At 51.4% G+C, this 20,833-nt stretch overlaps 2 protein-coding genes across 3 annotated transcripts in view; both read left to right on the forward strand.

Annotated features, from left to right (window-relative positions):
• The window catches only part of ZXDC (ZXD family zinc finger C), a 105,893-nt gene extending 105,405 nt beyond the window's left edge, over positions 1-488 (forward strand). For both annotated transcript variants that reach the window (XM_073889856.1, XM_073889857.1), the window contains one exon: positions 207-488. In XM_073889856.1, the coding sequence (XP_073745957.1) occupies positions 207-242 (36 nt within the window). In that variant the 3' untranslated portion in view covers positions 243-488. The remainder of the gene's footprint in view (positions 1-206) is intronic.
• A 296-nt stretch (positions 489-784) lies between these two features.
• Positions 785-20,833, forward strand: part of KLF15 (KLF transcription factor 15) — a 38,687-nt gene continuing 18,638 nt past the window's right edge. Inside the window, exons 1-2 of the mRNA XM_073889864.1 lie at positions 785-889; positions 1,460-1,608. The gene's annotated coding sequence lies outside the window, so the exon portion shown is untranslated. The remainder of the gene's footprint in view (positions 890-1,459; positions 1,609-20,833) is intronic.

The raw sequence follows: 20,833 nt of genomic DNA on the forward strand, positions 1-20,833 counted from the left end.
CCCCAAAATAGCCAGAGCAATGTGTCTAGTCCCACATGCACTTCTAGAACCTGGCAACTGTCTATCAGGATATAGACAACATTTCTTAACCCCTGAGCCTCGGGGACTGCGCAGCTGCCTTGACAAATCTGGCTGGAGTAAGCCTGTATGATTTTCCAGGTTCCATCATAAAAGATGATAGTGTTTCTTCCTGGCTCTCTTTTCAGGGCGCTCAGCCCTGGAAACCAGCATCCATGTGCTGAGGAAGTCCTGGCCATGTGTGGGTGTCCTGGCTGGTAGCCAGCTAAGACTTCAGCTAAGACTTCAGCCAAGAATTTGCATCAATTCCCAGCAATATGATGAGTAATCTTTCAGATCATTTCAGCCCCCAGACTTTGAATCACCCCAGCTGATGCCAAGTGGAGCAGAAGTGTACTATCCCCACCAAGGCCTACTCAAATTGAAGATTTCTGAGCAAAATAAATGTGGTCATTGTTTTAAGCCACTAAGTTTTGGGCTATTTGTTATGTAGCCAATGCAACCAGAATTCCTTTCTGTATGCCAGCTCCTGGCTAAGCAGGCCCAGAGGATGTGAAGGTGAGCAGGCTATTCCCTGCACCTAAGGAGATCATAATATATTCAATTCAATTTAAAAAATTTTAAACTTCATGGAAGAGAGAGTGAGTAACCCACATAAGCCCCAGTGCTATGACATTTGTTCCTGTTTACAGCAGTGTACTCAGACTCGGCAGCACATTGCCCTACCGAAGAGTAGAAGGCCCAGGTGTAGGTTTGCTTCTCCGAGGAAGTTGGACCAGATTTTGCTAGTGATGAGGAGGTGACAAGAAGTAGGAGAGTGATGCGTTGCAACACTGTTGCCTGTGTGGCCCCTCTGCAGTACGGTGGCCAAGTACGTGCCTCCCCTCCATCCACTCCAAGTCTGGCACCCGAGGGGGCCATAAGCAAGCAGAGCTCTTCCCTCCTAAGCGTGGACTGGAGCAGGAATTTAGGAAAGGTCTGTTGAACTGGGCTAGAAAGCCACGCTCCTAAGACTTCAGGAGGCAGGGTTCCGACGTGCGCGGCAGGCAGAGATTCTGGGCTCTGGAACCAGGGCAGCTTAGCGACAGCCAGAAAAGCCATTGTTCCCCGCAGTCACTCCTACCACAGATGAAGCAGAGGGGGAGGTCCCCTTAGGGAAGAGTGTGGCTGCTGTGCAGGGAGCCCTAGTGAAGCCAGAATGGGGCATAGGGGCATAGGAAACCCCCCGTCCGGGAGCATGCAAGGCATTGAGCTCCTGAGAGCCGGGGCCTTCTCAGCCCTGGTTGTAGGCGGTGGGTTGGAGCCAGGCAGGTGCTGGTGCTTGGGCTGAGGGTTGAGATGAGGCCTTGGAATGACCCCTGGGGGTGGCCCCAGGCTGAGCAGTGTGACATTATTCCTTCAATCATTCAAGAAAAACTTACTGAGCGTTCATCACCGCCAGGCACAATGGGAATGCAGCAAAGAACAAAAGAAGTGAAAATTCCTCCCCTCAAAGCGCTAACCTTCTCATGGAGAAAGAGAGACAATGCATAAGCAGCCCAACAGGCAGCAGGCCACATGAAGAAGAGACAATGGCGAGGAACAACCCTGGTGAGGGGACTGGGGAGGACTGGTGGAGGTGGGGAGTTGTTACTTTGTACCGAGTGGTCCTCAGGGGCCTTCCGGGAAAGGGGACTTTGGCACAGCGACCTGAAGACGGTGCTGGCATGAGTCAACCTCTTCCTGGGAGACCTGAGTCCAGGAGAGGGCCAGTGTGGGCAAACCCTGAGGGGGAGCATGATGGAGGAGTGGAGGGAGGATGGGCAGTGCTTAGGGTGCAGAGCAAGCGAGAGGGAGGGTGGCGGCAGGGCCTTGCAGCTCATTGCCTGGGCTTTCACCTCCCCAGGTGAAGTAGGAAGCCATTGGTGGGCTCTGGACAGAGGAAGATGTGTGCTGACTCATGCTTTAGGAGAGTCCTTGTGGCTGCTGCATTGGGAAGAGATAGAGGGGTAGGGTCCTGGATACACTGTGAACACGTTGCTGGGTGCTGGTCATGAGACAGAGAAGCCAGGGAGGACCTGATTTTGGCCTGAGCACCTGGTGAGTAACCTCTGGGTGATGGAGGAGTTCTCACTCCCCGCCTGGGCTGGCCCGGCACTCAGCTGCACCGCAGCTCATCGCTGCATTCCCACCCTGAGCTCATATTTACTGCTGTCAGCAGTGCGGGAGAGAAAGCTGACTCAGATGGGAATCATTTGTTCAGTCATTTATTCTCTCAGCAAACATTTATTGAGTTCCTGCTATGTGCCGGACACATGGTAGGAGCTGGAAGTCTGTGGTGGTCTCTGTCCCCACGGAGCGCACAGCCCTTCGGAGCAGAGAGATGTGGATCAGGTGAAGATGGGCACAGGAAGTAAGCAAAGGGCTTCATGGGACAGGAGAAGCACCAGAGGGAGGCCCCTCCACTCCACCAGGAGGCAGGCCAGTGCGAGCTGGAGAGGGCGAGGCAGTGAGGAAGAGGCAGAGATGTGATAGGGATGACAGACCAGGAGGATCAGAGGAGCAGGGATGGGGACACCTGGGAGCTTACATGGAGGGCAGGGCGGTCCAAGCAGCCTTCTTGCAGTGCAGTTGTTGAAGACCAAGTCGAAAGGCCGAAAAGGAGCCCAGGTGGCAGGTCAGGGTGAAGCAAGACCCAGAGGGGTATGGCCCGTGTGAGAGACCAGAGGTCAAGAAGGCCCTGGGGAGCTCCAGGAACTACCCTGAAGTGTCAGTCAGCTTTTGCTCTGTAACAAACCACCCTAAAATGTAGTGCTTAAAACCACAGCCTCTGATTTTGCTGGTGATTCTGAGGATCAGCAGCTTGGGCTGGGCTCTGCTGAGTGGTCTTCCACCTGCGCTTGGCTGGGCTCACATGTGTGTCTGAGGTCAGTGGGCAGGTTGTTGGAGCCGGGGGCTTCGGGGGCCCTGGGTGAGAGAGGGCTCCCCAGTGCTCCCCTATGGGCTAACCTGGGCCTGTCCAGTGGCAGCTGGACAGGGGTGTGAGTGCAAGCTGCAAGGCCTAGGACGCCCGGGCTCAGAGCCGCGCAACGTCACTGCTGCCACTTTCCATGGAACAGGGTGAGTAGGAGCCCAGCCCAGACTCAAAGGATGAAGAAGCACTCCCTGTCCGACAAGAGGACCTGGAGGGATGTCGTTGTACCTGCTGTGGTCAGTGGGCTGGACTCAAGAGCGAGGAGGGGTGTGGGGTGGCGGCAGGGGCAGAGTCTGTGTTGTGCAAGGGGAAACCTCTTAACTAGGGACTTACTCTCATGAACATCTTTCCAAAGTGGGGATGGATTGGAGCAGACAAGAATAGATGTGTGAAGAGGCCTTGTGGATGAGAGGCAGGTGGTATGGACAAAGCCCCAGGGACTGGGGATGGAGAGGCAGAAAGAGAATCTACAGGACTAAGTGATGGTCAGCTGTGGGGCCGGGAAGAGGGTGTTGGGGGTGACCTTTCAGGATCTGGACCCCAGAGTTCCCTGCCCAGATGACTTGGAGCCTGCTCCCAGGCCTGACCCTCCCAAAGGGACACTACATCACAGGCATATGCCCCGTTAGGCCTAGGAGGGGAAGGGTGCTGTTTGTGGAGGCGGGTGTGGGTGTGGGCAGAGCTTGGGCCCCGGTGTCCAGGCATGCATGAGTGCGCTAGACGCTGAGACTCTGGATGGAGCCAGGAAGGGAGGAGAAGCAGGTGGATGGTGCCTCCATTTCCCTCTCACCCTGAGTTTCACAAATATTAGGGGTGAGCCTGCTGGGGTCGGGGAGAGGAATAACCAAGGGCTGGTGGTGTCTCAGAGACACTCACGTGGAGATGCAGACAGGTGACTGGATTCAAAAGACCGGAATTTAGGGGAGAGATCGCAGCAGGAGATAGAAATTTGAAAGTCACTGGCAAAAAGATGGAATACAAGCCGCACACATAGATGGAGTCACCGGGAAAAGGCTGATCCCAGGGCGTAGTATGATTCTGAAGGTTTGTTAAATTTTGATGAGAGGGAAAGAAAAAAGTTCCTCCCCTCAGAATCAATAGGCTGCTTGACACAGGAGTATAAGAAAATGGCTGATTGCATTGCTGATGAGATAAAGAAGGCCTCAAATCCATGGCCCGTGGGCAAGGAGGATGAAAAGAAAAGAAAAATCTACACAACCAAGCCGTAATACCAGAACAGTGATGGGATCTGTGGACACAGGAGAGTACTTGACAAGCCTCCAGAAGGCAGGAGTCAGAAGCTTGGCGACCCGTGCACAAACAGCAGAGTTTCTCTTCAGGGCAAGACACAGAGCTGCGATGCACAAGCCAATGGCCCGGAGCAGAGGAAGAAGCAAGGCAGGATGGAAACCCGTGTGTGTGGATTAGAGTCTACCCACTAATAAACTAAACTAGACAAACCTGAAAACTCAGCGGCCACATACAGCCGGGACATTTGTACGTAATTGCAGAACCATGCCAAGCCCCCAGAAGCTTCCCGGCCGAAAATAGAAATTACTTAAAAGACATGAGCTTCAAAATGTACTCCTGAGAAACAGTCCTGAGTGACAGAAACCCTCCAGGGGGAAGAATAAGACAAAAGGGTTTTATGACCAGCTTGAGCCATGTCCCGACAGGGAGCTTCTGCGGCCTGCAGCTGTGGCTCTGTCTTAGCCAGCTGCCCCTGGGCCAAGAGGGCTTCTCTTGGCATTGGCGTTTTCCTTCTCCATTTCACAGGTGAGGAAACTGAGGCCAGAGAGGGCCAGACATGTGAAGGCCACACAGCTGGCAGGCCTGTGTGTCTGGGGCCTTGTCCCCTACATCGTTCTGCCTTCCCCGGTGGTCAGTATCCCCTAGAGGCCCTTGATGCAGGCCCCACTGTGTGACCCAGCATCCTTCTGGTGACCACTGCTCTTGACTCCTGTCAATGGCCCCTCCCAGGCCCTGGGAGCCAGGCTCCCCATACCTCTGGTCCCCTGTCCAGCCCTGCCTGCCCACTCTGGTCGGCAGCCGGTACCACCCCCAGGGGATAACAACGCTTCCACCCCCTCATCGAGCCATGCTCTGTGCCAGGCAGCTATCATCACGGCTCCCATTCCTCACAAGGTGGGATGGCAATTCAGGGAAGTCGAGGGGCTTGCTTGAGTTTCCACTTCCAGTGAAGGTGCAGGTGGGACTGCCTGGGATCAGACCCAAGCCTGACCTCTTGCCCATCTGCTGGCTCACCTCTGACAAGGGCTCCATGTTCTATTTTCTTTACAAACGTCTTCCCTCAGGGTGAGGGTTGTGACTTTTTTGTCCAAAACTTGTGGCTCTTCGAGAGCCTGGGCTCTGGCTTTAGGTGACTTGGGTTCAAATCTGGTCTCTGCCATCTTTGAGCTGTATGACCTGGGGTGAGTTCCTCTACTTCTCTGTGCGTCGGTATCCTTTTCTATACAACAGGACCATGAGTGCCCCTGCTCTATACGGCCATGTGAGCATTAAATGGATTAATACTGGCAAAGCGCTTGGAACAAAGCGTGGCCCAGGCTAAGCTCTTGGTCCCACTGAGAGTCCTGCTGGCTTCACACCGTGGCTGACGCTCAGCCTCAGACATCCTTATCCAGTTTACAGAAAGAGTCTCCAGGTGGTCTCCTGGCTTCTACCTCACCCAACCTCACCCCTCTCCTTTGATTCTCCCCGTGTTGCTGTGGCCACACTGGCCTCCTTGATTTCTCAACTACACCAGGCCAGCTGCCTCAGGACCTTTGCACTGTTTCCTCTTCCCTTCACCTTCGAGACTGCTGTCACCTTCTCAATAAGCCCCAGTCCTACTGGCCTGTTCCACATTGCAGCCTGCATTTCCGGCCTAAATACATCACTTGGCTCCACTTCTTATTTCTCCACAGTACGTCTCTCTTCTGACCTTCTCTATCATTTTCTGTCTGAGTCTTTCTACTGTCTGTTTTCTATCTTCCTCCGATAGACTACAAGCTCCTCGAGGACAGAAATCTTTGCCTACGTGTTTGCTAACGCGACTCAAATGCCCAGAGAGTAGCTGACATCCAGCAGGGATGAGTAATGCTGATGGAACTGGGGATGTTCTTGAGTGTCCTTGCATGGAAGGGGGAGGCCTGCACCTCAGACCCCACACTGCCTGACTGCCATGTGCCCAGACCACAATCTGAATCAGACTTCTGTGGCCCTAGCTGTTCGTGCCCCTGAATTTTCCTGGCTACACGCCCAGTGCTGTATGGGAAACATTTGCTTTTGCAAGAAGTGGCCAGAGGCATGGAAAGAAGTCCCAGCGAGGACCAGGACCAGCTAAAGACCCATTTTCAGGCAGCTGAAGAGGTCTTGATCCTGAGGATGGAGGATGGCCTGAGGTTGGGTGGGGGTAGGTGGGAGAAGAAGATGCCAGAAGATTTGGAGACTGGATGCCCTGGAAGAGGCCTCCAGTTACCCCAAATATAGAGGCTGGGCCCTGCAGGGGTGAGACAGTGATCCTCCTCCCTGGCCCACAAGACGAATGGGAGCCGGGAGGACTGATGGTGGGCAAAAGGGTTAGGAGTCTGTTAACCCAATTCTGCCTCCCCCCGCCTTTTTTAAATTTAAGTAGGCTCCGTGGCCAGCACGGAGCCCAGCGTGGGGCTTGAACTCACGACCTTGAGATCAAGACCTGAGCTGAGATCAAGAGTCGGAGGTTTAACAGACCGAGCCACCCAGGAGCCCCTGCCTCTTTGATTCTCTTATCTAAAGTCAATGAGATAACTTGCAGATATTAATCCAACTTTAAAAATGCAAATACCCTTGGGGCACCTGGGTGGCTCGGTTCGTTGAGTGTCCGACTCTTGATTTTGGCTCGGGTGGTGATCTCAGGGTCCTGGGATTGAGCCCTATGTCGGGGTCCACACTCAGCAGGGAGTCTTGCTTGAGGATTCTCTCCCTCTGCCCCTCCCGCCTCATGCTCTTTCTCTCTCTAGAATAAATTAAAAAATCTTTTTAAAAAATACAAATACCCTTGACCTGACCCCCCCCTACTCCCCTTACCCTGCCCAGCCCATTATGCTACAGGAGGGGCTGACCATGAATGGTGAGTCATATGCACAGTGGAACTGTCTGAGGGTGTCAGGGAATGTCCCCTGTGTCCATATGGAGCAGCCTCAGGGAGATTATTAAGGAGCGTGTGTATGCGTGTGCACGTGTGTGTGTGTGGTAGAATCCACGTTGTGTATTAAAGATGGCCATCCTTTTCTGCTGAACGTATCCGTAGAAATGGCCACAGGGTGGCCTCTGGGAAGGTCGCTGTGGAAGGGGGTGGCAGTAAAAGGGACACTGGCTCTTCACTGAACACTATTTTCTACCTTTTGGCTTATTTGCTGTGCGGGTAAATTACATAGAAGAATCTGCTACACTGAAGACAAACATATGTGGCTATGGTCCCAGCAGTGGGCACGCTGGGCACGCTTTCACCCACCGTACCAGACTTCCATTCCCTTAGTGCCCTACTCGGGCCTCAGTTCAGGGCGGGCACGTGGTGCGTTCTGTTTTGAACCCGGGAGAGCCCACTTCTAAGTCATTGGGAAGCAGGCTGAGAGAATGCGGCAGTCCTGGGCCAGGTGAGCCCAGCACCTTGGATCCAGGGCTGATGGCAGGATAGGAAGGGCCCTGCACAACTTCCCACTGCCCTTGGCTGGAAGCAAGCCTCTCCAGCTGGCCTGCTTACCTCCGCTTCACTACCTGTGCTCATCATGCTACGGACACACTGGCCTTCTCTCAGTCTGTCTCACCTCAGTGCCTTAGCATGTGCTGAGCTCTTGGCTAGCAATGCTCTTGTGTGACTCTGAGCCTGGCTGGGTGCTTCCATGTAAATGCCCCAAAAGAAGCCTGTCTTGATATGGCAGTATCACTATACCTCCTGCTCCCCTTTTTTTCTGCCTCCGTCTACGGCTGATTTTCTTCATCCACATTACAGGGAGGCTCCCTTCCTGACAGGTAGTTATGTAAGTGCCTGGAGCATGGGCTATGTGGGTCTTGTCTGCTACCTTCTCCTCAGCACCCAGCACACAGCCTGCGCTTGGTAGCTACCACACACACCTTTTCTTTCCTTTCCCTTTTGATAGTATCCTTTTGTTTGGTTTTTGTTCTTAACAACGCTGATTACACTTTACTGAAGGGATCCCATGACCCACGACTGGGTTCTAACGTGTAGCTGGACAGAGGGATAAAGATGCCTGCAAACGACCGTGGAGGGAAGGTGTGCCATGCAGGCCTGCCTCTGTCCCTGCCCCTGCCCCTTCCCTGAGCACGTGCCCCTTGCCTGAGCACATAATGGGAGATAATGGAATGTCATACATCTTCCTTCATCCCGCTGGGTTGGGTTGGGCCCCCCACCCCAAATGCCATCCCAGGCTGAGCTTTGCCGCCGTTGTTGTTTGCCTTTGCCTTCAGAATATTCCAGCATGATCCCCCTTAACCGAAATGACACACCTAGGTGGTGACACACCCAGGATGCCCTGGAATGGATGGACCAACAAGGAAAATATTCAACAGTGGGTGAGCTGCCCTGTCCCGACCCCCAGGGGTCCCCTGCTCCCAGCCACGCCTCTGCCCTGGGCTGCCTGTGGCCCAGTAACAGAGGGGGGCACCTCACACAGCCAGCTCTGCCCTGGCATTCTGACCAGTGGCAGCCTGCACCCTCCAGGGGGCAGATACTGTGAGTGTCCTCCCTGCCCTCAATGCCTGTGTTGAGCAGGGCTCAGCTTCAGGCCTTGTGCCTTGACATCTGCTCTCTCCACTCCACCCCACCCTGTTCCCTCCACCACAGTTTTTCATCTTCTGTTCTTCCATGAGCCTTCAAAGAGGAAACAAGAACCTTTTCCTTACTGGAGCCCAATCCAATCCCTGGCTAGTCCTGAGGTTCCACCACCCTTATTCCTAAAGCCATTTGCATTTCCTCTGCCACTACTTGGTCAGAGCCAGCACCATCTCCCGCTGGGCTCCTCCACTCCCAACTGTCTCCTCCTCCATGGCCACTCTCCACCCCCTTCTCTGCCATCTGCCGCGTCCTGGAGGCTGACCTTGCACCTCACCGGGGCGCCTGTGTGGTTCGGCCAATAGGAGGCGCTGCAGGCAATGGGAGGCGGGAGCAGAGAGGGGTTAAGGAGCTTCAGCCTGCCCCCCACCGCGCCAGGGTTCTGACCTGCTGCTGGCCCCTGCCTTCCCACTCCAGTCCTCCGGCTCCTTCTGGCGTCGGTGGGAGTCACTGTTTGCTGCACTGCCCCGCACCTGCCCCACCTCTGTCAAGAGCCCTATCGTTGATTCAGTATCATCCGTTTGAGTGCATTGTCTTGTCCCTCGGGGACACTGGCGGACTGATACGCCCCATACGCTCCCTTTTGCATACAACAGCAGAACAGTCTTTTTAAAACCTAAATCTGGTCCAGTCTCTCTCTCCCCTGAGCACTTCAGTGGACTCCCATTGTTCTGAGAATACAAACACAAATCTTTATTACCATCAACAATAGTGTCCGTTAAATTGCCAGTTGCGGGCCCTTAGCGGGTCAGGAGGTTAATTGCATGGGTTGCATTTCTTCCCTTTCTTTTTTCTCCTCGGTTTAATGACATGAGGGCAGAGTAGACCGAATACAAAACACCAGCGCTCACTGTAGGGAGCCCGGGTTAGGTGATGGTGTGAGACTTTTGTTTTGGTAACATGCAAACTGGTTGAGCCAGAAGGTGATGTCTCCCTGTGGGTTGTGGTGCCAAATGTTGGAATCCCCAGCCTTCCTTTATCTCCTCTCCACACCTTGGCCTCATCCCCACATCTCTCTGGCTCCCAGCCTCCACTTCTTGTCAGTGCCGCAAACCCACAGGCTCTTTCCCGCTAGGGGCCTTGGCATTTGCTGTTCCTTTGGCCAGGATTGCCCTTCCCTTAGTTCTTCCCAAGAATTCCTTCTCACACCAATGTCACCTCCTCAGAGAGGCCCTCTTGGGTTGGCCCACCTGAAGCAGCTTCCCTCTGTCTGTCGCCATCCTGGGACATGGGTGCATTAGAATCTCAGAACATGAAAAGCTGTTGGGTGAGTACTATTAACTGTTCCCAGCACTTATTCTCATGAGTAGGTTCCTTGTCTCCTTGCTTATCCCCACTAGAATAGAAGCTCCCAGAAGGTAGGTCCTTGCCTCTTGCTAACTGCTGTATCCCTAGACCAGTGCATGGCACTCAGTAAGGGCTCAATAAATGCCTGCCAAGTGAATGAGTGGATGAACTGCTTCTGTAGCTGAGAACAGGGAGGTTTCAGGGAAGCATATCCCAGGATGCCTTGCATGTTTGACCACACTGGGTGGTGGCTGGGACTCAGAAGAGTGGGTGCAGGTGCGGGTGGCTGTGGGCCCTTGAGCCTCGGACCTCCGGCCCCTTGTCTGCCCTGGGCCATGCTTGTGTCAGCGCTGACAGCCTAGAGTCACTGCCCTGATCTAACAGCCGGAGCACCCTACAGGTCCCTGCTCCAGGGGTCAGGTCCCTTCATGTGGCAGAAAGCTCAAGGACATGCACCAGGAGAGCCTCCGTCCTGCCTTTGCAACTTGCAGGCTGTCACCAGACACCAGACCTCTTTGCAGCCCGGCCCCTCAGATGAGAAATCAAGATGGGAAGTACTCCTTATTGTGAGGACTGAGTGAGGCAATGTGCTCTGCAGCCGGCCCACTGAAAGACTGGTGTGCAGTTTGACCCTGATAATAAATCATTCCAAATTGTGGGCAGAGTGGGTGCCCGCAGTCTGGCCAGCTGAAGAAGGATCTCCTTGTCCCACGATGGCTACCCATTACATGTTGGTGGTGGTTCCTGAAAGGCCATGGTCTGGGCCCCCTCACCTGGTAGCTTCTTCCGAATCCTTTTCTGTGTAAGCAGATGCCTCTGAGAAAGCTGAGCAATGGTGCTTGGCTTCACAGAAGAGAGTTTTTCTCTTCTTGAAGGTGGGGGTTGTGTAAAAGGCCAGCACAGGACAGGAGAAAGTGCTGAAGCAGGGAGAGCATGCCAGGAAGGACAGGCCTCCAGGGATGGCCGGCCTTGACTTTTAGTCTCAGCGCACACCCATCCGAGTAAGTTCCAACTGACCTCAAGAAGCTACTGAGAACATGGAACTGTGGCAGTGCTAGAAGGTGATGTGTCAGTATGCAGCAGGATAAAATGTGCCTACGCCATATGGAACCCTGGAAGAGAGGAATTTGCTAAACATGACACCAAAGACTTCTAAAATCTGTAACTGCATTTGGTTACATCAATCTAAACGAATCTTGTAACTCCAAGAATGTGGTTGGCCACATCCATGGTGCACAGAATTCAAGGAAGAGAAAGATCAGTATCACCAGACGAAGTGGAGGATAGAAATAGGCACTTCACAAAGACACACAAACCACCAGTAAGCTATAAACATAGGAAAAAATTCAACTTCACCAATAATCCAAGAGATACAAATGCAAACAATGGCACTTTTTTTAAACCTGCCACACTGGCAAAAACTGCCCAACATTTTGTCACTTTTTATAAAGTGCCAATACTCAGTACTGACAAGGATATGGAAAACGAGGATTGGGGTTCACTGATGGTGGGGATCTAGATTAATATAATTTTTGGAGGACAAGTGGGTCAAAAGGTATTAAAACTAAAAATACCCTTTCATTCAGAAATCTCACTTTTCAAATTTATCCTTAGGAAATTGTAGGATAAGGGTCCCTGTGTGGCTCAGTCGGTTAAGCATCTGCCTTCAGTTCAGGTCATGATCTCAGGACTCCGATCGAGCCCCACGTCGGCTCTCTGCTCAGCAGAGACCCTACTTCTCTCTCTCCCCTGCTTGTGCTCTCCCTCGCTAGCTCTCTCTCAAATAAATACATAAAATCTTAAAAAAAAGAAATAGGATAAGTACACAAAGATGTATTGCAGTTTTGTATATGATAATGAAAAATTGGAGGATCGCTGTCTTGTACCCTGAAACTCATATAACATGTGTCAACTATACTTCAATAAAAAAATAAAGATGCATTATTTGTAAAAAATTTTTTTTGCTAAATAAATATAGAGTACTAGGCAACTTGTAAAAGTAACTGCTATTAATCTACCCTTATTGGCACAGAAAGTACACAATCTATTGTTCTGGTCCAGAAGCAACCCAATGTCCATCGATGGATGAATGGACAAGCAAAATGTGATGGAATATGGTTCAGCCTTTAAAAGGAAGGAAAATCTGTCACAGGCTACAACATGGATCAACCTTGAGGACATTACAGTTCCTGAAAGAAGCCAGTCACAAGAGAACAAATCCTGCATGATTCCACTCACATGAGGTCCCTAGAGTCACCAGACTCACAGAGACAGAAAGTAGGGTGGTGGCTGCCAGGGGCTGGGGGAGGGGACTGAGGAGTTTGTGTTTAATGGGGATGGAGTTTCAGTTTGGGGAGATGAGAAATTTTGGAAAGAGACAGGGGGATGGCTGCACAACAGCGTGAATTTACTTAATGCCACAGAACTAAACACTTAAAGGGTTAGGAGGATCGATTTTATGTTGTGGTTTTGTAGCCACAATTTTTAAAAAGTCTGTAAGATAGTATATATGCTGTGTTCCCATTTTTGTAATAAGCAAGAAAATGTTAACAATGATGGGATTATGAATGACTTTTTTTTTTATACCTGTCTATTTTCTGATTTTGGGGCAGTGAGAACATTACTATTATACGAATACAAAAACTATGAAAAAATAACATATGAAGAAGCTGCACAATCAGATCATATTTTTTTCTGGTTATAAAAGTAGTATACATTCATTGTAGAAAATCTGGAAAAGTAAAAAATAGAATGCTAAAAAAAGATCACTGAGCCTAGAGCCCATTGTGGGGCTCGATCTCAGGACAGAGATCATGATACTGAGGTCATGACCTGAGCCAAAAGCTTAACCATCTGAGTCACCCAGGTGCCCCTAAAAAGAGATCTTTTGTAATCCCATTACTCAATGTAAATACTTTTAAAAATCATGGATGTGAATACTTCTCTATGTATTTCTAATGTTTTCTATAAGCCTGTTTTTCTTTACATAATCGTATATAGAATAATTCCCATATAAATTTTGCATCCGCTTTTCTTTAACTTTTATCAATAGTCTTGTGAAAACCCGATTTAAATTGATAAATGATATTCCATTGCACAGATGGGGTGTTGTTCATTATCACTCTCCTATGGTTGGACATTCAGTGGTTTCTAAGTTTTCTCAGTTGTAAGCGATGCTGGGAAGAGCAAGCCTATATATAAATCTGCCTACAGATATGATCATTTCTTTGTGATCAGTTTCTACAAGTAGACTTACAGACTGAAAAGTGATGTGTATATTGCAAGGTTGTTTTGCTTTCTGCAAATGTACCTCTTTACACCAGTGTTAAAACTTAAAATGTCCTTGTCAGTTGGATGAAAAGGGTATCTTGTTTTAATTTGTGTTTCTTTGATCAGTTGTGAGGTTAGAAATTTCCCTGTGTGTGCACTGGCCACTTGCATGTTCTGTTTATGTCTTTTTCCCACTTGGGTCATCAGTTTCCTTATTGTGTTTTGAAATGAGGAATTTCCCCTTGAATCTGGCAAATGGCTAGTGTCCAGCTGGTGTGGTGCCAGCCCTCTGCACTCGTGTCTTCATGTTAAGTCCAGGATCCTTGCACAGACCGTCCCCACCCCCCGCACACCTGTGGAGCCTGCCCTGTGGGTGCCGATCAGCGGTCACTTCCCAGCCCCACTGCTGGTTCCTTGCCATTTGCTTGGAGCTGGTGATAGCTAGTGATGCCCTGGACTAATGGGACACACACCCTGGAGAAAGGGGATGGGAACCTCAGGCTCAAGGTTGGCCTGAAAAACATATTAAACCTTGAGGACTTTAACCAGGCAGGAATGACTCAGTAACTCCCTGTTAGCCATCAACATTAACATCTGCCAGCCGGAGCGAGGAGGAGCCAGATTTCACTGGGAAGGTGATTTTTTAAAAATTTTTTATTATGTTAATCACCATACATTACATCATTAGTTTTTGATGTAGTGTTCCATGATTCATTGTTTGTGCATAACACCCAGTGCCCCACGCAGAACATGCCCTCTTTAATACCCATCACCAGGCTAACCCATGCCCCTACCCTCCTCCCCTCTAGAACCCTAAGTTTGTTTTTCAGAGTCCATCGTCTCTCATGGTTCGTCTCCCCCTCCAACTTACTCCCCTTCATTCTTGCCCTCCTGCTATCTTCTTCTTTTTCTTTTTTCTTAACATATGTTGCATTATTTGTTTCAGAAGTACAGATCTGTGATTCAACAGTCTTGCACAATTCACAGCGCTCACCATAGCACATACCCTCCCCAGTGTCTATCACCCAGCCGCCCCATCCGTCCCACCCCCCACCATTCCAGAAACCCTCAGTTTGTTTCCTGAGATTAAGAATTCCTCATATCAGTGAGGTCATATGATACATGTCTTTCTCTGATTGACTTATTTCACTCAGCATAACACCCTCCAGTTCCATCCACGTCGTTGCAAATGGCAAGATCTCATTCCTTTTGATGGCTGCATAATATTCCATTGTGTATATATACCACATCTTCTTTATCCATTCATCTGTTGATGGACATCTTGGCTCTTTCCACAGTTCAATGAGATACCACCTCACACCAGTCAGAATGGCTAAAATTAACAAGTCAGGAAATGACAGATGTTGGCGGGGATGTGGAGAAAGGGGAACCCGCCTACACTGTTGGTGGGAATGCAAGCTGGTGCAACCACTCTGGAAAACAGTATGGAGGTTCCTCAAACAGTTGAAAATAGAGCTACTATACGATCCAGCAATTGCACTACTGGGTATTTACCACAAAGATACAAATGTAGGGATCTGAAGGGGTACGTGCACCCCGATGTTTATAGCAGCAATGTCCACAATAGCCAAACTGTGGGAAGGTGATCTTGATCGGTCTTCATTTCTGAATGTGAATTCAATTCCTTCCATTGAAACCTTGGCTATGGAATTTTTCTCTTAGAATTTCTGTCTGTTGTTTTGATTTTGTTCTCAGGATGTTCTGCTACTCGGTCTTGGTTGGGTTTTCATGAACACTATTATTACATTTTCAAACATTCTTTCTTGTTCTCTGAGTGCTCCTTTTACATAGTGGTTGGTTCTTGTTTCTTGTTCACTATTCCCACAGTGATAACAACAGGGCTTGTATCACAGAGAAGTTGCATGGCATAAGTGAAGTAGAAGTTGTAAGGCACTTAAATAGTGCCTGGCATATAGAAAACACTCATAAATGCTAGTCCTTATCTCCATGCCTGGTATACAACAGGCACTTAATAAAAGTTACCTGATGTACTAGCACTGGTCCGTAGAAGCTTTTCCAAGAAAGCTTGAAAGTCTGGGGGCTGTGTCAATGGCTCGGGGTGCATTGCTTGCCACCTGCCTCACAGCACAGTTGAGGGAACTAGCCACAGCCTGATTTCACCTTTCCTTCCCCAGGGCTGTGCTCAACTGCCTCAGAAGACTATGGGTTCAGAGTCCTCCTCTCAGGACACCTCCCAGGTTATTTTGGCTAAACTTTTGGTACAGAGGGAAAAATGGACCCACAGATTGTAGTGACTTGCTCTGATCTCTGCAGCTGGTTAGAGACAGGATGGAACTCCAGGTGTCTGGGTTCCCAGCCCCACTGGCAGAGAGACCCAAACCTGGCCACACAGCTCACACCCCAACCTTGGTTTCTCCAGTGACCGTAGTCCCCTCTGTGTGGTGGACTTAAAGGGCAGGGGCATGCCCCCCCCCCCGCCTTCTTCTTTCCCCTTCCCATGATCTGGAGCCTGTATGTACTGTGAGTCGTCATGTGGGAGAGGGTGGTGCCCGGCAGTGGAGCCTGGGCCCCGGTCCTGAGATGCCTGCTGCAGCAGCCCTGGCAGTCAGCAGCTCTGGCCGGTGTATGGGCACAAGATGGACTCCTCTCTTATTTACAACACTGCCATTTTGAGTCTCCGAGCCAGTGTTACATCTTTGTCCTGACCACCCTCCCCCCACAGTGGGCTGGCATGCTTGGCTCCACCCCAGGCCTGTGCCCACTTGGCTGCTGGTCACAACTTGGGCCTCCAGAGCCATGACCTTTGTTCCTTGCTCCCCTAGGCCTGCGTGCAGCGGGATCTTCCAGAGGTGTAGGTGTAAGGACAGTAAGGACCGAGTGACAGAAGACACTGAAGTGGTCAATGCCAGGGGTCATGCCAGAGGTGTGCTTCAGCCGTTTCCTGCCCCAGGAATTGCTGGGCGCCTCCATGCCCCAAACTATCCCCTACAAGCTCCCACCTCACACCTTGTTGGGGGGCCCTTTCTCCAGACCCTTCTCCTACCTCCCCATCTTAGGGTCTCAAGGCCTTCTCCGGGAAGCTGAGGATACCTCCCAAATTCCTATTACCTTGTTCTCTTCTGGGTTGGAAGCCGGGCACCACCCACTGCTGGCTGCGTGAGCTCTAGTGAGGGACCTCTCCATGCCTCTGTCTCCCCATCTGTAAAATGGACCTGGAAGGAGGGGAGTGATGGGGATTAAATAAAGTCATCTGTTTAAAGAGATTAACACAGTGCCGGACACACTTCCCTGCCCTCCCCTTGCCCACTTGACTTTTGCCCAGGGGGCTCCTGCTCTTTCCAACCAAAGGGCCCATTAAGTTGTACCCTGTGCAGAGTTTCAGGGTGTCCCCAAGAGGAAGTCTTCCTTTTCTCCTGACTTGCTGGGCCAGCAGCCAGCTTGGACGATGATACTTCCCCGTTCTGGTGTACAGGCAGCACCAAGAGCTTCGGTGGTCTGGTTAGTACTGCTGATCACAGGGGCCTGCAGGCTGGTGTGAGGTCTGAGATGGGGCCCCATCTCTGCGGCATCCAGCTGTTCTGGCTCCAGACTGATTCCTTACGGAGAGATCATCTCTGAGTGGTGGGGCTGGCTGCGAGGAGTGGCAGGATGAAGCAGAAATGCATACGGTGTCCTGGAGCCGGGCTTAGCAGTCTGGGAGAGAGAAAAAGGGTGAGGTAGGTCTCAGTTCTGTTTTGTCTTTGCCACTGTGTTTGCTGTGGACCTTGGGTGAATTGCTCCACCTCTCTGGCCTCAACTTTCTTTTCTGTAAAATGGGAAGAGTCAAGATGTACCGGCTGTTGTCTGTGTCACAGCACTGCACGGGGACATGCAGCAGACCCTCCCCTCTTCCGCCTGTCTCAGAGCACATAGCTGTGAAGTATCCAGCAAGGGCCTGGCACATGGTCAGTCCAAGCTCTGTCTCTGCCCGCCTCATTAGCAGCCCGGGACTGGTCAGGCTGCTTGCGACCCCTTGCTATGAGGTAGATACAGTCTTCATCCCCTCATCTGTAGTGGTGGGCGTCAGCAGGAATTGGATGACGCAGGAGGGCTGGCCACTGTTATCGGTCCTGCTTCCACTGTGACATGACTCCTCAATGTGACCCTCCCTGAGGGGGCCAAGAGCAGGGGTTTGAAGGCCTCCTCCACCTTCTGGCCTGGCTTGTGTGTCAGGGCTGTGACAATTGTCTACCTGATTTCAGCAGACTGCAGCCAGTCCATGGCAGGGAGTGGGGGTGGTGGGGTGGGGGGCATTGCACTACATCCTCTCCACACTCTGTGTAGAGCTCTGGTGTGCACTGCCCAGGGTGGTGGCCACCAGCTGCATGGCCTTATTGGACAACAGGGATACATGGAGCATTTCCTCCATCACAGGAAGTTCTAGCAGATAGTGCTGCTGTAGATTTCTATCCAACTTCACTCCACAAGGTGGGTGCTGCAGAGAGTCACTGAGGAGTCTAAGAAAGGGTCCAGCCCCCAACTCAATCATTTGCTCATCATACATTAATCAAGGACCTTCTAGGTGCCAGGAGGATGTTGTGATAACCACGATGGACCTGTTCCCTGCCTTCACAGAGCTTCCTGTTCTGCAGGTAGAGAAATGTCTGCCGTAACAGAGACCCAAAGTAGTATTAGCTTAAACAAGCTGGATTAACTTTGGTTTTCTGTCCTTGAAAGCCCACGCTGGTGAGGCCATTTGGGTCTGTATTCCTTCACCTTGTCCTTGTCCATTGCCTTTGTCTGCCTACCAGCATTCCAGCCAACAGGGAGAAGGGAAGGGAACATGGAAGGAGACACGGTCCTTCCCTTCACAGGGGAGCTCAGAATGGACAGTTATCGCGTCTGCACACATCCCACTGGCCAGCTGCAAGGGAGGCTGCAGAATGCAAGCTTTCTTTGGGGCAATTCTGTGCTTTGCTGAAAACTGGGAGTTCTGGCAAGGGATGGAGGAATATCTGAGGACTGGCTATCTTTGCTCCAGAGAGACAAGCGTGAAATAAATGAACACACACACATAAGTGGATAAACTTTGAAAAATGCTTTGAAGGAGAGGTCCACAGTGTAGGGAAAACATATAAAGGAGGTCAGGAAGGTTTCTCTGGGGAAGTAACATATGAGCTAACAGGAAAGAAGGGTAAGAGTATTCACAATAAAGGCAGCAGTGGGTGCAAAGGCCCTGTGGTCAGAGGAAGTAGAAAACATTCAGGAAATTTAAGAAGGCTTGGTCTACAAAAGAACACACAGAAATCTATGGATAGGGTGCATGAAGTCCCTGAGAATGGCCCTCATAAGGAACTACATGGAGGCTGGGAGTTAGAGATATCTACTCTGTTCCAGGCACTTTTCTAAGGTTTTTGTGTCTATTAATCCATTTAACCCTTGAAGAACCTGTGAGATAGCTACCTGTACCAGTTCTCATCTTCTGAGAGCAAATGCCAAGAAGGGGTTAGACGTGTAAGAGGCTTGTGGGGAAGTGCCTATGGAGGATGAGGGGAAGGAGGGAGGAGCAGGATCCAGTGAGGAGAGCCTTAGAGCTAGGTCTGGGGCCAACACCCGGGAAAAGAGAGGGGGAAGGAGGGAGGACTGGAGAGGGAGAGCCTCAGACTGCAGGGCAGCTTGGAGACAACTTGGCCACCCTCAGTAGAGAGCCCCAGAGCTCAGACTGCCTGTGGGGAGGCTAGGGATCATGTAGGAGTGACTAGTTCCAGCACTAACATCCTTGCTTCTGCATGAAGGTGTGCCAGATCCAGAGGTGGGGCTGCTGGAGGCTCTCAGTCAGCAAGGCTCCCCATGGCAGCCCTTTAAGAGGGATCGAGTAGGACACCTTCATGGCTGAGCCACTACTGCTGTTGTCCCCGTATTATAGGTATGGTGGCAAAGGAGAAACAACTCTCATAAAGTTACACAGCTCAGGGATGGCAGAAGAAGGATTTGATCCCAGACGGGTCAGTCCAGAGTCCTTGCTCTGACCGAGGTGGGGCTGTCCAAGAGAAAGTGTTGCCCTCGGGTGGAACAAGTGGGAGCAAGTGGACACTTGGCAAGAGTTGTGTCACTCAGAGCCTTGAATGCCAGGGTAAGTGAGGGCATACTGTGGTTATGGGGAGCTCTGGCTGGCCATCTGTATCCCATCACGAGAGAGTGAAGGGGGTGGAGTGGGGACAGTGGCAGCAGGTGACTAGGTGGGAGGTGCTGGACATTGCCCTGGGTGAGAAAGTGTGGGGATGGGGGGCATGCCGGGGGGTTAGGATGTTATTATACCCCCCCAGTTCATATGTTGAAATCCTAACCCCCCAGTACCTCAGAATATGTACTGTATTTGGACATAGGGTCTTTAAGAGATAATTAGGGTAAAATGAGGTCATTGGGGTGCATGCTAATTCAATCTGACAGGTGTTCTTATTAAGAAGAGGAGACTAGGCCCCAGACATGCACAGAGGGACGACCATGTGAGGACTCAGGGAGAAGACCACCATCCTTAGAAGGAACCGACCCTGCTGACACCTTGATCTCCGACTTTTGGCCTCCAGAACCGTGAGGAAATCACGTCTGTTGTTTGAGCCTGGCCTGTGTTGCTACAATGGCCTGGGCATACTAGTACACTGGGGCAGAGTGGCGGGCTTGGTGGATTTTCCTTGGGACACTTTTGCTTTGTGATGTCTGTGAGGTAGGTGCTCAATGGGAGACGTCTGGGGAAGATGTGGGGGAGGCCAGGGCTGCAGATGCTGTGGTTTAGGGATATGACTTCTGTGACAACACACAGGGCCCGTGGGGCAGAATGGCAGAATCGGTGAGGCCCGCAAGCATGCTCAGGACAGGCCCTGCCATCCAGCTGTGGGTGTCCTGGGCCCTGCCATGGGCTCAGCCATGTGCCCAAGGTTCCTCAGCCAGACCTCAGGAGCCCACCAGGGGCCGGACAGACCGAGGGGGGTGAATGTGTGTGGGCCCCACTGTAATCGTGTCAGTGGACACTGCATATGGTTCCCTGGGTGACACGCTCCCCGTCTGAGCAGCATTTCCTCATCTGTAGTGCTGACCCCTAGGATGTTGTGAAGACAAAGTAAAGTGATTGTCTGTGAGGTGCTATGCAAGTGCTGCCATATTATTAACCTAAAAGCTGGAGATATCCAGCACGGAGGGTTGCCCCCAAACAGGCCTGAGGAGGAGTGATTTTGGGCGAGGATGGGGGCAGAAGGGGGCAGAGGTGTCCTGGGCAAAGGTGAGGAGAGGGGGGGCTTCGGGAAGCTCTGCAGGGCTGCCTGAGAGGAGCTGCGCCCATTGGAAGGACACAGCCACCTGCCAGTGACCCGCAGGGGACAACTCCAACTGCATGTCCCCATATCCTTATCTGTTACCAGTGCCTTCCACCTGCCAAACCCTCTTGGAAACCAAAAGGCCCCTGTTGGTGGCCTGTGCAGATGAGCCTCTGGGGACCCAGAGCAGGGGCAGAAGGG

Source organism: Callorhinus ursinus, unplaced genomic scaffold, assembly GCF_003265705.2.
Source record: "Callorhinus ursinus isolate GAN/ISIS: 27379988/994484 unplaced genomic scaffold, GSC_fseal_2.0 scaffold119, whole genome shotgun sequence".
Classification (NCBI taxonomy): Eukaryota; Metazoa; Chordata; class Mammalia; order Carnivora; family Otariidae; genus Callorhinus; species Callorhinus ursinus.